The sequence below is a fragment of the Oryza glaberrima genome, chromosome 8, assembly GCF_000147395.1.
Source record: "Oryza glaberrima chromosome 8, OglaRS2, whole genome shotgun sequence".
Classification (NCBI taxonomy): Eukaryota; Viridiplantae; Streptophyta; class Magnoliopsida; order Poales; family Poaceae; genus Oryza; species Oryza glaberrima.
The window spans coordinates 10,177,674-10,194,365 of record NC_068333.1 but is presented as its reverse complement, the minus strand read 5'-3'; the positions used below and the strand labels follow the sequence as shown (position 1 = coordinate 10,194,365).

General features: G+C 42.2%; 2 protein-coding genes and 1 pseudogene across 3 annotated transcripts; all 3 read right to left on the bottom strand.

Annotated features, from left to right (window-relative positions):
* Positions 1 to 1,366: 1,366 nt before the first annotated feature.
* Positions 1,367 to 1,921, bottom strand: LOC127783035 (agamous-like MADS-box protein AGL29). The gene has a single exon (XM_052310321.1). The coding sequence runs from the start codon at positions 1,919 to 1,921 to the stop codon at positions 1,367 to 1,369; it is 555 nt and encodes a 184-aa protein (XP_052166281.1).
* Positions 1,922 to 4,511: 2,590 nt separating this feature from the next.
* LOC127783034 (uncharacterized) lies at positions 4,512 to 6,631 on the bottom strand (annotated as a pseudogene).
* Positions 6,632 to 9,157: 2,526 nt separating this feature from the next.
* On the bottom strand, positions 9,158 to 13,152 carry LOC127781561 (probable monogalactosyldiacylglycerol synthase 2, chloroplastic). Of its 2 annotated transcripts, none has more exons than XM_052308527.1 (8): positions 12,751 to 13,152; positions 12,358 to 12,530; positions 12,088 to 12,249; positions 11,847 to 11,988; positions 11,511 to 11,735; positions 11,318 to 11,380; positions 11,156 to 11,230; positions 9,158 to 9,830 (listed from the first exon to the last, which is right to left on the bottom strand). In XM_052308527.1, exons 1-8 carry the CDS (start codon positions 13,057 to 13,059, stop codon positions 9,570 to 9,572), a joined length of 1,410 nt encoding a protein of 469 aa, XP_052164487.1. In that variant the 5' UTR covers positions 13,060 to 13,152; the 3' UTR covers positions 9,158 to 9,569. The 2 variants fall into 2 exon arrangements, with proteins under 2 accessions (XP_052164487.1, XP_052164488.1); XM_052308528.1 differs by lacking the exon at positions 9,158 to 9,830 and adding an exon at positions 9,849 to 10,200.
* Between the last annotated feature and the right edge of the window lie 3,540 nt (positions 13,153 to 16,692).

The following is a 16,692-nucleotide window of genomic DNA, read 5'->3' as shown; positions in this document are numbered from 1 at the left end:
TTGATTCATTTTTGAAAAAAATAGCTAATACTTAATTAATCATGCACTAATGGACTGCTCCTTTTTTGTGCAGAGAAGTTTGTTCCCAACCATCCAAAACTAACACAGCCTTAGTCTGTTTGGTTATCAGCTCTTAAAGCCAAGTAAAACACTGAACGCTAAATCCCAGAGTAGGGGGAAAATAAAACCAAAGGCTGAAAATAAAAACGGCCTTTGTGTCTTTCTGATTTGGTGCAACATTTGGATTGCACTTAATTTGTGCCCACCCCTACCCATAAGGTTGTGAATAAATATAGGAGTTAACTTATCAATACACGATGCTCTTTTCCGATGCAAATGAATATCACTGTGAATATGCATGTCACTCAACTATGATCCTGTTTGGAGAACTAGCCAGAGTTATTTTGAGAGCTTATTTTTAGCACAAGGAAATAGTCCTCCAATAAAATAGCCCTAAGTTGTTTGGATCCAAGAGTTATTTTGAGAGCTATTTGGCCTTTAATGTACCTTCCCATGGAGAGAGATAGAGAGAAGACATGTTTTCAGTGGGCTCCATCCGAAATAGCCCCAATTAGCACCCCTTGGGTGGGATATTTTTTTTGGATGAGTTATTTCCAAATAGCCCTCAAATAGCTCACTATTTTGGATCTTTTTGGGCTATTTGAGCTATTTAAGGGAGGGCTAAAAAATATCCCTTCAATCCAAACAGAGTCCATGTGGCAAACAAGTAGTTTCCCTAATATTTTTATCAGATGGAGGTTGTACCGAAATGAGTATGAAGGCCTGGAACTAAAAAATAAGAGCAGCAATTTTGGAAAGGTGGGAATTCAACGACGGAAACATGGCTATGGCACATAGGAGGCAGGCCCAGATCTCACTAACAATATTACACCTACTAGAAATATCTCATTTGTTGCAAATCTCTGATGTTAACAAAAACATATAGCAAACGCATATTCTCTCCGTCCAAAAAAAACCCACTTCTAGGTTTAAATCTGGACATAACCAGAAGTGGAATTTTTTGGAACAGAGGGAGTAGCAAATATCTCATTAATTGGAAATATGATCAAAGCAGTTATCTGCATAAAAGTTCCAGTTATATTTATCTGGATGGCATGTTTAAAAAATATGCAAAAGCATAGCAACTTGTTGATCTAATGAATAAAGGCTGAACACATGGTAACATGTCCTAGTTATATTTATCTGGATGGCATGTTGTCCTTGATACAAATGGACGGTGCATTAGAAACAGGAGACTAGTTTTGGGTAATAGAGGCGGTACATTATAGAAGAATAGTGCCTTCACATTCCATCAGTAAAGTAGTTGACATGGAACTCTTCAAGCAGCTCAGAAGTAGAGTTATGCTCAAAGAGACGGTGCAATACTCTGCCCATCAAGCATGAACTGCAAGGTTGATGCCACGCTCATCTGAGTCTGGGGCTCAGCTGTTTGCTTGGCATTCTTAACCACATCATTTGAATCGACAATGTCATCTATTACATTGAGGTTACTGTCGAATGCCTCCAACTCATGCAGCCCCAATGCATTTACATCACTAGCTAGCCTCACATCCTGACCACGCTGGTTTTTCTTCTTCTCCACTTCATTCTCTTGTTGCAACTTCTGGTACTTCAGATTGAGCTCATGCACTATGTCAGTCTCATCACCATTGCCCCCATCACCCATGGTAGGGTTACTAGGACCCACACCAAGTAAGCGACGAGTGACAGCTTGAACAGTAGGGCAGCCAAAGAAAAAGGGCTTACCAGCAGGTGAGAGCACAGCAACAGCAACATTGACACCACATAATATGCTGAGTTCGTTAGCCTTCTTGATTACAACCTGGCGGCGCTTGGAGAAGCATACATCACGAGCCTTTCTATTTGCAATGGGCTTGATCTTAACTTTTCCCCTTCTCATGGCTGCTTACCCTTCACTATCACCTAAACAAAAATGTGTTCTCTGTATTTTGTCAAGGGATGGTACAAGAACCTTTATATAGACCTCTATGGAGATGAAAAAGGAAGTGATAAGTCTATATTTTGTAAGAAATTTATTTTGTTAGTCATAAGTATATACAAATTAATAGTTGCCAATGAATCTAGCCAATTTTAACAATTCGACTTCCAAAATTGACGTTTGTACTGATAAAAGGATAGGCTAGAATTGTGCTAACTCTAATTTTAGTCGAACGACTATATTGATCATATTGGTAGGGAGTAATGGACGTCATGACATATTGCTGGCTAGTAACGCCCCTGATTTTACGAGGCGTTAAAACTCTTGTTTAGTAAAAGATTAATTACTTTTTTTTTGCTTTTCCACTGTCATCTCATAAGCTGTGTCAAATAATCTCATGTTATGCAGTTCATCCCTCCAAAAAAGCAAACTCCATAAACTCGAGTCCAATCCATGTTTCAAAAACCCAAATATTCAAATCCCTTCTAAATTAATTTAAATATTACCTCCCTCTAATCCAAGTTACAAAATACAAAAATAAACCCAAATCCCAAAATCAAGTTCCAGACCAAACACCATAATAAAAAGTACAGTTCACATTTTATGTTGAAAGTTCATTTAAATTTTCCATGGAATTCCCTCATTGTATCCGTCTTAATTCAATATCTCGTATCCCTTTCCATGACTTCTAATCTCAATATTTGAATTAAAGTGCAGGTATAAATGCCGCACCACAAAGTTACTCTAAAATTTCACCCTTTAATTTCATTCCTTAAAATTGGAAGAATCATCAAGAGCCTACTACAATTTAAAAAATCACCAAGTAGTAACTCCTACCCCATCTTAACTGCCATCTTAGCAAACCTTTTGCATCATGTCCTATTGGCAGGAAAATGTTTTTGATAAGGACGGAATATATGGATTATTGGAGCATCATCGATCTCTTGCACCAAAAAATGCTCAAGGCTTGCTGTTTTCGTTTCCATTTCATGAATAAATGAAAGTCATGCAGTCCTTCAAACCTACTTGTTCTGTCGAATTTTTTTCTGCTTGTTTCCATTTCTAAAATACTTGTGGACTATGATACCTGTTTCGGTTGTAGACTAGTACTGAGTACTGACTACGGAGTACTAAGGCTTTTGTGTGATCACTACCGTGCTCTATTATATCCTACAAAAATTCTATGTGCTGATCTGTTTTCAAATAGCCCTATTGGTTTGCAAAAATATGGTTATATAATTGTTAGCTATTTATTTTAAAGCTTCATACTTTCATAAACTTTTATTGTAGCTTCATATCTACATTTATAGTTAGATCTTTATTTCAGGTTAACTATTTGTTTAAGTTTAGATTCAAAATTACAGCTAATGTCTCCAATGGCGAAAAAACATAATATCCACACTATTTTCTTGTAACTATTAATCAAGGATTAAATTTCTGGGATGTTAAAATCCCTTAAAAACTTGATGTACATAAAAGGCACTGACAAGGTAGTCACCTTCTGACAGGTTGAAACTACGGAGTTTAAGAATCAAGATTTTGTTTGTCGAAACTTGTGCAATGAAGAAAGGTTATATCTTCCATCAAATAAAAAAAGAAGGGTTATATCTCTCTGGACTATACATGCCATTTATTGATCCAATTCAGAATTTGGGAGGAATATATAAATCCATCCTAAAAGAAGGCCACACAGCAGGAAAAACTGAAGCCGTCCCATACTCAGAGTTGGATTCAAAAACTGATAACTTGTAATACATCCATGCTGTTCAGAAATTTCCATAGACATCACTTATGTTATTATCCAACTATGTTAACTGATTAAGCAAAAGCATACACAACTCTGTCCAGAAAGAAGCAGCCCAGTAGCAGCACGGGCCGAACGAAACACTCAGCCAGCCAAAACGAAGAAACCACGTCAGAGGTAAATAGCATATACAAGGGCAAGACCACTAAGTTCAGAGAACACTAATAAAGTTAGGAGAAATTGATAAAATAGAATTCAGAGAAAGAAATTCTGATACCTGAGCCTTCATGGCCTCATCAGCGTGTTGATGCTTATTCCGATAGTTGGCCCATTCCTGTAAGGCTGGAATCAAAGCAAACATCACCGGAGCCATCATGGGCGTCTTGATGCTCAATATAATCACAGAAACCACATTACCCAAAGCGCAAACCATGCTCTCAAAACGAACAATAAAGAATAGGGAGCCAGCTATTCAGCTTAGCACGACTTGCTGATCTCTGAATGGAAGCAACATAAGTCAACATAATTTTAGTTTCATGTACCTGAGCTCAACATAAAACAAACAGTAACTGAAATGTGCCAGACATGTTAGACTGCTTACAGTTCATGGTCGGTAGGATGAATTTGACACAACAACCACATTTGAACATCAGACTTGGCATTGTTCGTACTTGTACTGCCCAACAAAAAATAAACAGCTTAGTAGTAGTAGTAGTTCTGGAAGAAGTCAGTGGCAGCAGATTCAAGAGTCAAGACAATGGATTTGTCCATTTTGCAACAAGTTACTCTTGAGCATGACATCAAAGATCAGTGAGTCCTTGCTAGCGATAACAATGTGCCACGATCTGAAAAGACACCAAACAGGCAAGTGAACAACTCATAACCAACTGTTTCCAGCTCAAAGTTTACAATTTAACGAGCTATGCACTTAGAACTAACTAGTTTCAAAGGTTGTAAAATTGGGTTTGAGTTGTGAGCTTCAGCTATGCTAGAGAGCAACATAATACTTTGTAAAGAAAACCTGAAACGATAAGATAGGATAATATTATATCAAGAAGGTTCTTTAAATATTTAGCAATATCCATTTTAGCGTAGTAGCCACTTCATGTTTTATCAATTACATCAACTATTCCATGAATCAACTGAGCCTGAGAAGTTAGCTTCAGCTATGCCAGATAATTAACAGAAACCTTTGTAGCAGCTAACAGATACCAGATGCATGGTCATGGTTATTTCACAAGTCGAATCTCAATAATAAAATTTAGGTTCTTATTTCCAATGCCATATATTCAGTATTCTCTAGCATACACAAAACAGCCTTTGTCAATCCATATAACAAATGTTGCAGTTATATTATGACTAATAAGATATATAGAAGCTGTAAAGAAAATGCATACAGCAGATAAGCAAAGTCTTAGTACAATACCAGGAGTGTAGAAGCTCATGTAGGGTAAGATGCTAAAGTAGACCTCAGGCTCTGCAACCTTCTTCACCCTCCTTGACTTGAGCTCGATCGTGAACAAGCCAACACCTGTGCTCACGAATATGGCACCCATACCCTCCCCAGAGCCAACCACAAATGCTTCATCACTGAGATTGGCAACAGATATCATTTTGTCCAGCTTGATCACCCTGCATTGTACCCATTCTGCTGCCCCTTCTGAATTCACCTTCCGTGACCACACATAAAGGCTGGAATCCTCAATGCAGGCAAAACCCAGTGAACCGTTCTCCATCTCCATGAGGGCAATGCCATACACGTCTGGCGACGGCGAGTCAATTTCAGATAAGCAGTGCATGCCCCATTGTACTTGATGATGGCATTATCCTCCCGAAGTGTGAAGTAGATTTCATCTCCGACAAGGGCAACTCGCCTAGGCATGACATAAGGTACGCGGTAGAATTCACCTCTACTGTGTGCATCTCGCCATCGCTGTTCCCAGGAATCAAGACCATCATCAAGAACTACCGGGGTGCTCCACGCCCCGGTCTCCGATGAGTACACGCTCGCCTTAACGAGATCTTTGTACTCATCACGGGCGGATCCCGAAACAAAAAAATTAAGGGGGCTTAATTACACAGTTTTTTTAACCTCCAGCCATTTAGAGACCTTTAGTTTATCATTTATAGTGAAAAAATTAAAGGGGGTGCTCCGGGTATCCATGGGTTTTGTGGGTGTAGGTGTTGGATCCGCCCCGTCATCAGTGGCCACAAAGGCCACTCGGAAGGGACCGCCGTGGCAGTCGAGGTGGTCACAGCCGCTCACGGCACAGAACACAGCGCCGGAGTAGATCAGCCACGGGATGCCGGGCTCTGGCACGCGGTGCTGTTCGCCGGTGACGGCGTCCCAGACAATGAGATACCAATCATCGTCCGAAGCGTGGAGGAGGGCACGGCCATGGCGGCAATCGAGGGCCCGGCGAAAGGTGGGATCGGGCGAGAGGGGCACTGCGGTGGTGCGGGCGAGGTGGGGGGCGGGGGCTCCCTGTAGAACTTGGCGGCTGTAAAGGAGGCCGAGCAGGGGAGGGGATCGGTGGAAGGCGCGGTAGCGGCGGAGGAAGCCGGGGTCGCAGATGGCGCGGAGCCATTCCTTGCAGACTAGGGCAGCGCGGAAGAGTTGCTCGGGCTCGTCCGGCGGGAGGCGGAGGAGGATCTCGGAGAGGAGCTCCGGCGCGAGCGAGGCGGTGAGGTCGTCCATGACCTCCGGCGTCGGTGGCGGCAGCGCCATGGTGCGCCTTCTACCCGGTCCGGTTCGACCCTATCCTATACTACAAATTTGGGTTTGCGAACCTTCGATTTTGAGTAAACAAGGCAATATTCGTTTCTGTTGAATTTTGATCTGCTTTAAGATCTGCATTGGATGGTGGACCTGCATCATGGACTGTAACGTGATACTCCCTTCATCCACAAAAGTTACACATATTACTTTTGACACCAAGACGTAATCTTTCACATTCCGCCAAAGAAGAAATTAGAAAAACCAGAAAACCTATAGGCTGACGCCAAAGATTCCATCCAAAAAACTATATTTTGACTGTGCTTCAACTATATCACTGTACTTGAACTGTTGGATAATCATAGTCAACGATAACATCACAGTTCCCACCGCTATTCCAAAAATACGGCTCCTCTATAATCAGAAAAAAGGAAAGTACTGTTTCATTTCGTTATTATCTTCTTGGGCGTAGTTAGAATTATCTAAGATAAAATCGATTTCAACGTCCTAAATTAGACCAAAGGAATTCTGTCTGCTAGAATAATAAAAAACGCTTCGGAATTCATCTCATCCTTTATAATATAATGGTATTTTTTCTTTGTTCAGCAATAACTTAATCTTGGAATAAAACACTTGTTATAACAATTAATAAACGAAGAAATTAAATCATCTTAGATGTTACAAAATCAAGTAGTAAATGTAAACATGCAACCAATGAGTATTTCGAGGACTCCTTAGGATCTAATAAAAACATTTAATTTATCTCTTCATTTAAATCTTGAATGTATAAAGACTACAAATAGGAACAACTTATTTGGAAAAACTCAAATATGAAATAGGTGTAACTGTTGTGGATGGAGGGAGTAGTTTTATTCTCAAAATAAGTAGTCTGCAAAACAATGTGAAGATGATATTTATCATGGTATTTGACGATGTGTTTGGCACGACAAGAAACATTTTAGCATAGCAACCCATGAGATGGCCCACTACCTAGTACCACAGTGAGAAAGGTGTAAGACTGTCTCCAACAGAGAAGGCAAAACGCAAAATAGCTCGTGCACAATTTTTTTGCATGTCAGAAACAGCCTCCAACAGACGACGCAAACAGAGGAGGCATTTTGCGTATGAGGAGAGAGGGAACGCAAAATTGCGTCGTCTCTCTCCAAGACGCAATCGTCTGCACGGCGTGGTGGTGGGCCTGAAGATTCGCGTAGGGGCGTGGTGGCCAGCGGACGATGACATCGAGGCGAGCCCGCGGCCGGCGTTTCCAGGCATGTCCGCGACGGGGCGAGGAGGGCCGATGACGGATCCTCGTCGGGGCACGGCGGCGCGGCGCGGTGAGCCTGCGGGCGGTGCTTGCACGGCGGATCCATGTCGGCGAGGCGTCCACGTCGACGAGGCGAGGAGGATCCGCGTCGGTGCGAGGCGCGGCGGTGAGGCGAGGCGGATCTACGTCGGTGCGAGGCGCGGCGGATGCGCGTCGACGTGCGTCAGGGCGAGGCGGCTCGTCGGGCACGGCGGGTGCGAGGAGGAAGACAGAGGATTTGCGTTCGTTTGTTGGAGTTGGCTTTGTTTTGGGTGCCCACCTTTTCCTTTCATCGCGAGGCATACCAGGTATAGGTCTCCTATTTTGCATCGTATTGTTGGAGACAGTCTAATAGTCGGTGAGGCACCTTGCTACTAGTTCCATTGAGAAAGAAGACGTGATAGGTGCTAGCCGATGAGGCAACAAAATGTTTTGTACGGTGTCAACGATATCAAGTGGATTGTGTTAAGACGACCACTTAATCTAAAGCGGGGTGTGGCAATATAGCCATAGCTTCTCGCAGTGTTAGTGGTAGGGATTCTTTTTTTTTTTTTACTTGATGTAGGGTGACTAGGAGCACCTAATTTGTGGGCATCGTTTTTATTTTGTTGCACGTACAAATCAAAATGATGTTTTATAATGATTGATTAAAAATTGAGTGGATATAAGTTGATAGGCAAAAAAAAAATATGTTAGGGTTTAGCTAGTTCCGTGATCAGTGTCGGATGGTTAACTGGTTATATCGTTTGTAAATATTACAGTTCCTTAAAACTCCTCTCTATTTTCTGTTGTTCCTTTGTTACAATTTTTTGGTATATGTTCGCAAATTCTACACATGCATCATTATGTTAATTGTCATCAATGAATTATATAGTAAGTTGCTCATTAATATTGCAGCAAAACAAAGGACAATTATACACTTATTAGACCCTCTTTTATATTAATATATTAGCATATAGGCTAGGCCATCTAACAAACCTCCAATAAGAGGTTACTCAACTGTCTATTTTTTTCAGCCAACAGGTAAATACTATTATCCGGTTATTTGGAAAAAAAATAAAAGATAAGTAATAAGGTCTTTAAAAAACAGAAATAAGTTACGAAAAGAAAAGACTGGGAACACCAGCTCAATATAAATGTTCTCCAATTCCATCAGAGGTTGTAAACGATGAGACGCTCATCCTTTAACCCTACCACGATTCAAAGAAACAAACATAGACAAATTGGAGCAGCAAAACTAGTCACATCCTCATATCCTCTGGCAGTACATAACCGCTCCAACTTCTTCACCAGCTTCTCGTGGACAATGTCTAGACAGGCGCGGTCTTTTTGTTTTATAAGCACTTTCCAACTCATATGAAAAACTATCAAAACAATTTCTGTCTATTTAGAACTATATATATAAATTTCAAATTTCAATACTCTCATGAAACAACATTATACAATCGCTAAGTTATAAGATAGAATATGGTGCCAAACAATCTAGTATCAATACGATTGACAAGGAGTGAAAAAGAAAAACTATGCAGATGGTCCAGTTAGCCACGTAACTATACTGTACTTGTACAAAAGATGAAGATGTTCTATCAGGACATATTTAGCTATGGGAGGGGATGATTTGTCACTCGTAGTCAGTCACTCTCACCACAACTTCATCTTCATATCAGCAGCAGGCCAGTTAGACAACATCTTCAGTTCATCTGTTCTTATTGCATTTACACATTTGGACAAACGAACAAATCCAATTCAGTATGTACAAGTTCTTCAGCAAGCGGACCAACCTTCCGAGGCAAAGCATGTTTGCAGAGCATAGCATAGTACATCCTGTAACCTTGATGGTTTTTCATATGCTGTATGAGAACGATGAGGTCAGGGAGTAAGGGATCCGCGTCACCGTGGCAGGCTGCTGCTGGAGCTTGTGGATGTCCTTCACGATGTCGAACACGGCTTCTGGCTGCGCTAGCTTCAGCGCGTTGAGGGAGTATCTCCGGAGCTCGTTTGTGTGTGTGGTGAACCATCTGGCAACCTGTCTCGCGGCTTCCCTCGGGTCCTTGGAGAACACACCGGCACCATTGTCCACGACGTAAGGCACATTCCCGACTTCCTGTGCGACGACAAGAGGGACGATATTTGTTTAGCCTCAATATCTTGGCCATCCCTTCTTTCAAAAAATATTTTGGCCCACTCACGTGTATATATAACCATGGCCCGTATACATGCATTCCGGTCCATCTAAACAAGGGCTCCATTTGATTTTTTTTTTCTGAGAGCGATGTAATTGCCAGACTCCACTTAACTAAAACAGGGACTGGATGACTCTTTTTTTCCAAAATAAAGTGGAGAGCGCTACGGCTCGGACGTCCGATATCTCACCAAATATCGGACGCCCAGCCAAGCAGCGAGCGTATGTGTGTGTATATTGCTGCACTTCATTCTTCACTCCTCAATCATGAGGAATCTTCCCATCTAACGTCCTATGTCCCAAAGAAAATTGGTTGGTTAAATGTTCTAGTTGACCAATGAGTGAAATATCAAATTATATATGGTGAAACAAAAAATCAGCAACTGAAACATTTAAAAATTTTATGAAACATGAAAAAGATACACGTTGAAACATACGAAACAACTAGTGTTAACGGATTGAAACATATGTTTTTCTTTCATCAAAATATAATCATGTGATATCTTGTTGTAAAGATTTAATTACAACGAATATACCGATGTGTTCGGATCATAGATTGGATAATTAGTTTATGAGAAAAGTTGTTTTGAAGCTCGCTAAAATGCATGCATGTATGTATGAGGTGGAGAGAGGAGAGAGAGTAGTGAGATGTAGTTCCACGAAATTTGTGAAACATGCTGAAGAGACATATTGAAACATATTACTATCGCGTATGAAACAAAGAGTGTTAATGGATTGAAACATATGATTATTTTTAATCAGAATATAATCATGTGACATCTTGTTGTAAAGATTTAATTACAACGAATACAATGGTGTGATCGGATTGTAGATTGGATAAGTAATTTAAGAGAAAAATTGTTTTAAATATCGTTAAAGGTATATGTGTATAGGCTTGATTGGATGTGTGTTAGAGTCAGTCCATCCGATTTTTCTCCTTCAGTCGGACGTCCGAGGAGAAGCATTTTCGAAATAAAGTACGCACGCATGTTGTCGTATTGGGCCTGTTCGGTCGGCATTACTGCGAATGCAGTTGCAGTCGCTGCAACAGTGTACACACGTTTTGACTACTTTAAATTTGACTATGTTTATGCACAAATATAGTAATATTTATAATACCAAATTAGTTTTATTAAATCAATAATTGAAATATATTTTCATAATAAATTTGTGTTGAGTATAGTCTTAAAATCAGAAAAACAATTTTGTTACTCTAACGAATTCAGTATAGTTGCATCCGCACACACCTGTCCAGGTATGAAGTCGTTGAGAATAATTGGGAGTCCTCTTATCAGGGCCTCTGCAATTGTACCAGGACCAGCCTGCAAACAGGACACAAACATTCCTAAGTAAAAACAGTAAAAAAAAAAGAAAAAACCATCAACTCCTCCATCAGTCCAAGAACCAACCTTTGTGATGATGCAATCGCAAGCGCCCATCCACTTCTCCATCTGCTTTTCGAACCCTCTAATCTGAGATCAAAACAAAAAGAGAAAAGAAAATGTAAAAATGTCAGCCAGTGGTCACTACCAAACGCAGTAAGAGCAGAAATGCGCATCTAGCACGGCATCATCCTCCCCAGATTCGGCATATACATGGTACCTTGACAGGGACATTCCACCGTGACGACTGCAGCGTGGACCGCAGCACCTGGTTCCTGCCACAGATGACAACGATCTGCCCGACAGGCCGGCGTCTCCGGCGATCGTAGAGCTCGTCGCTGAGTGCTCTCGCCGTCTCCTCCACCGGACCCATCCCCTCGCCGCCGCCCATCAGTAGCACTGCAGGCAGGTCGGGATCCATGTCCAGCTCTTTCCTCAGCTCATCCTGTCACCCCAAACCCCGAGCAGAGTTCAGTTCAGCTCTGCGTCAGTGCAATGCAGCAATGTGCGGCTCATGAAGATTATCTGAAAATGCGCGGCAACCGGATCGACCGACCTTGTCGAGCACGGCGCGGCAGAAGGACGGCCTGATCGGCAACCCGTACACACGGATTTGGGACGGCTCGAGCCCCCGGAGCAGTGCCCTCTTGGCCACCTCCGCCGACGGGCAGTAGCACCTCGTCACGCCATGGTGGAACCTGCACAAATAAGCTCTATCGATCAATCTGAGATCGCGCCGCGCCGCGCCGTGGCGAGGCCGGCGAGAGTGCGTGGCTCCGGTGAACTGAACTGGTTACCATGTCGGGTGGCAGGTGTTGAGGTCGGTGATGACGGTGACGAATGGCACCTTGGGGTGGAGGCTCTGCCACTTGAGCACCCACAGCGGGATGTGCTGCATCAGCGGGTGCACGCTGATGATAATGTCGGGGTTGTACCTCATGATCCCGGCCACCACCTCGCTGAAATCAACCATGTCAGTTTTCGCGAATCGATCGGATGAACAGAGACGGAAACAGAACGTGATTTGGATTGGACGATCAAGTTGTGATGGCTGCGTGCGTGCGTACTTGGCGTAGAAATAGGCCAGCGCGGCGAGGTACATGCCGTGCACCCAGCGCGGCGAAGTGCCGTGGAACGCCACCTTCCAGAGCCGGACATGGCGGATCATGAACTTGTACGACCGCTCCATGTCGTTCAGTGGCCACCCGCCGTACTCCTTCCCCAAATCTCTCACGAACACCTGCGCGAAAGCAATTCAGTTGTGATTGGAGTTCAATTTTTTTTCGCGAGAAATCAAGAGATTCATCAAACCAGTTTACAAACAATTCATGTGATTGTGAGTTCAAATGTTTTGGCGAGCAAATTGAATTTGGGGGCGGCTGTAATTTCGGAGCGGGGAGGAGAGGACCGAGGCTTGGAGCGCAAGGAACAGCGGGCATTGAGCGGACGGACCGACCGACCTGGTAGGCGTCGCCGAACTCGAGGCGGAAGGCGTCGCGGAGGGCCTCGGCGGATGCGCGGTGGCCGCCGCCGGTGTCGCTCATGAGGATGAGCACGTTCTTCGCCGCCGCCGTCTTCCTCCCGCACGGGAGGGGGACGCCGCCCTCGGCTCCATCCTCCGAGAGCGCGGCGGTGAGGCCGCCCCCGGCGGCGCCGTCGTAGAAGGCGCAGCGGAGGGGCTGGTAGAGCTGGCGGCCTCCGGCGCCGAGCACGCCACCCAGCACGGCGTCGCGGATGGAGCGGCGGGGGGTGGCGACCGAGATCACCATGGCGGCGGCGGCGGGGGCGGCGGCTTCTCCTCCTCGTCTCGTGGACCGAGCCTACGAAAGGTTTGCCGGCGAAGAGAGAGAGACAGAGAGAGAAGGCAGGGAGGCGAGAAGGTGGCGAGGAAGGGAAGGGCGGATACGCCATTTATCAGTGCTCTCATATGGATTACTTCAAATTGCCCCTTATCCTTTACATATTTCTTGTTCCAGGCCATTTCAAGTTTTGTTCCAAAATATTCCTCTGGCTAGATTATTAATAAGTATATAGTCGAGAAAATTTTCATGATAACATTTACTCATCTCTACTCTATCCAAATTTCAAATTCTTAACTAGTCGTCATTCGTAGTTACAGAGAAATATAGGCATTTATGCGACAAAGCTGGGTTACACGGTGCCCAGGCAAAGTACAAGCGGGCAAGGCAACTCGGGCAGGCAGTGCAAAACCACGAAAAAGCCCCACAGCGTCCGGTCCACGTGGCGAAATGCTAGTGGCCGAACGAATTGCTTTTGGGGGGTTGGGCACGCGCGGCTAGCGGGCGAAAGGGGATGATTCCGTCGGAGATGCTGGGATTATGCTTGCAGGATTGCTTCGTTAGCCTCGTGTCTGTTGCTCAATGAGTCGATCGAGTAGTCTTTTACCACACGCTTAAAAAGGATAAGAGACAGAAACTGGTGACAAATTTCTGATGTTACTAAATTTCTATCAAAAACCTATTTGCATTTGCATGTGCTTTACATTTGTGGGAATCAGAATTTAAACCTTGATGGGGTGGAGTCATACACGTTTAACGTCTTTACCACCACAGAATCAGTGCTTTTTTGTCTTTGGCTTATTTTATTTGACTAGTACATGATAATTATGAGTATATGAGTTAAGGCCCTATTTAGATCCTCCAAAATGGCAAAAGTTTTGCCATTTTGAAGCACCTTTTGCTATTTTGGATCTAAACACTAGTAACAAAACTTGGTAATTTGGCATTTGGCATTTGCTAGTCCATAGTAGCAAATTATGCCAAAAAGTGCTTTGGGACCACTCCCTCTCTCTTTCTCTCTCTCACTTTAGTGCTAGAATGGTAAAAGTTTAGGATGCATCTAAACGCCAACTAATACTTTTGCAATACCAAAACTTTTGCCACCAAAACTTTTGCCATTTACCATTTGCTATTCCAAATAGACCTAAACAGAGCCTAAGTATTATGTGGAAATAATATAGTAATTCTAAAGAACCCGTTTAACAATAATTGATGAAACCATTTGAATTTTCAATACTTCAAAATCTATAGAATAGCTATTACATGTTACAACATGCTCCCTTACTCCACAAATAAAAGAACTTAAGTTTTTTTATTTTCAAAATTAGGATGGAACTATGATGCACTCCCTCCATTTCATTATAAGTCACTTCTCTTTTTTTTCTAATCAAACTTGTTAAGTTTGACCAATTTATAGAAAAATTTAGCAACATCTAAATTGTCTAATTAATTTTATTAAATTTAATATTAAATATATTTTGATAATATGTATGTTTTGTGTTGAAAATACTATTATATTTTTATATAATCTTGATCAAAATTAAAGAAATTTGACTAAGAAAAAAAGTCAGACAACTTATAATATGAAGCGAAGGGAGTACCCATTAAATTAGGGGTGTGTGGGAGGATAATATTGGCTAAATATTACATGAAAGGTGGTTGGGTAAGTAATACTCTAAGTACTTATATTTTTGAACAGATGGAGTGGTAAATATCAGTAACAAGGTTAGTACAACACTACACAAATTTCAGATTAACAAATAAGTTTTAGACTAACACACTCTTGTAGTCTTGTGTTCCTTCCTCCTGCATCTAGAACTTCTAGACCCTAAACCCTCATCATATAATCAAATAAAAATGACATTTTTCATATTTCTATGTTTACAATTGAAGTTGGCTATTATACTTTTTATGTAACTGTATATGCATGACTTTAGCTACCAGTATTTTAGTTATGATATTTATAATTAGATGGATATGTGCATTCACTTTTTTTTAATAATGGAATATAACATCCCTGCCTTTGCTCAAGAGAGTTACAGCCAATTATTACAGAGAATGTGCATTCACTTATTATAATACAAGTTTTCTCAATATTTACGAATTAGAACATAAAGAAAATATATTCTCATTCGTTGCAGCCCAAGTGATGAGGACATCCTACAACTGATACAAACATACCTAGTGCATAACAAAGACCAATGCATGACTTGAGCTTGAACACAACTAAAATTGTTCCCTGTTATTCAAACAAATTCTTTTTCGAATGATGATTTTCTTATGCTTAGGAACTTGGGACACGAACCATGTGGGTGAAGGAACAGCCACGACAATGAACAAGTGGAAGCCGGCATGAGCAAAGGAAGGATTAGACCAAATGATTGTACTACAAGTTCGGATAGCACGTTTGGACCTCCAAGCAATGGTAACTTTAATTGGACATAGCTCTTTACTCTGGAGGGTGTTGAGGTCCATGAGTACTTGTTGAAAATGTCTTGATGTCTTCTTTGTAGATGGATCAAGAAACACTACTACAAAAATAATTTTTTTACGAGAACCTCTTTATCTGCCACCGTAACTGGTTGCATCTGCAAAAATCATCCTCCATTTTTACGTGAGGCTACTTAAGAAGACTGCACGGAAAAATCGATTTTCGCAGACGGGCCTTTTAAGTGGACCGTACACGAAAATGAGCCTATTTTCGTAGACGGGCCTCATAAATGGACCGCGCACAAAAATATCACTATCCTTTACAGATTTTTTTATCCCATCATTTCTCTCTTTTCCCTCTCACTCACTTCAAAATTTTCACCTCCTCTCTCTCACTTTCCCTTTTATTTTCACTCTTCTCTCTCTCTTGCTCTCCTCTCCTCTCCTCTTCTCCGAGCGCGCGGCTAGCCCTACCGCATGCGAAAACCCCTTTCGGGTTGTCTGCAAAAATCTCTTTTATAATAGTGAAACACCAATAAATTCCATCAATGTTGCCTAGAAACTACAGAAGAGATGTTCAAGACTCTAACCCGCGAGTTGGGCCTCTTGTATCTAGAAGAGCCCATCAAGGGAGTGTCTTAGCTAGGGTTTCCCATACCTCCTACTATTCCCCCCATATATAAGATAGCAGCAACCACCAAGAACACTTCCTTACCTTTTATTTAGATGCAAGTTTAGCTTCAGCTACTTCCTTTTACTCACGTGTGTTGGCTAGACCACCCGGATGCTTGATTTAGAACCCCAACTTTGTGTGTTTGTTTTATCATCTGGCAAGTGATGTAAATCGTTTCCTTGTCAATTGGTTCTTGATGCCTATTCTTTTATTGCTTGCAAGTTCAAGGTTGTCGGGGCCCACCCTGTCTTGATAGGTAAGGAAACTCCGGCGATCGAATTCTATACTATTACATTTAGCATTCCACCTTCTATTTTCAGCCAGATAGCTGCGATTTTTAGCAACAGCTATTTGGATTTTCAACAGTGCTGTCATGGAATGTAGAAAGGCTACCCAACAGCCCTCTCAAGCACCTTACTGCTGACAATACTATCACAATTGACCCATATATACCAACAACCTTGTCACAGTTAGTACCATGATGCCATTTCCACTTCAAT

Coding starts and splice junctions, on each gene's coding strand:
- LOC127783035 (XM_052310321.1), bottom strand. CDS start 1,921: ATGAGAAGGGGAAAAGTTAAGATCAAGCCCATTGCAAATAGAAAGGCT.
- LOC127781561 (XM_052308527.1), bottom strand. CDS start 13,059: ATGGTGATCTCGGTCGCCACCCCCCGCCGCTCCATCCGCGACGCCGTG. Junction 12,531..12,750: donor AGTTCGGCGACGCCTACCAG/GTCGGTCGGTCC, acceptor GCTTTCGCGCAG/GTGTTCGTGAGAGATTTGGG. Junction 9,831..11,155: donor ACGACTTCATACCTGGACAG/GTGTGTGCGGAT, acceptor GTCGTCGCACAG/GAAGTCGGGAATGTGCCTTA.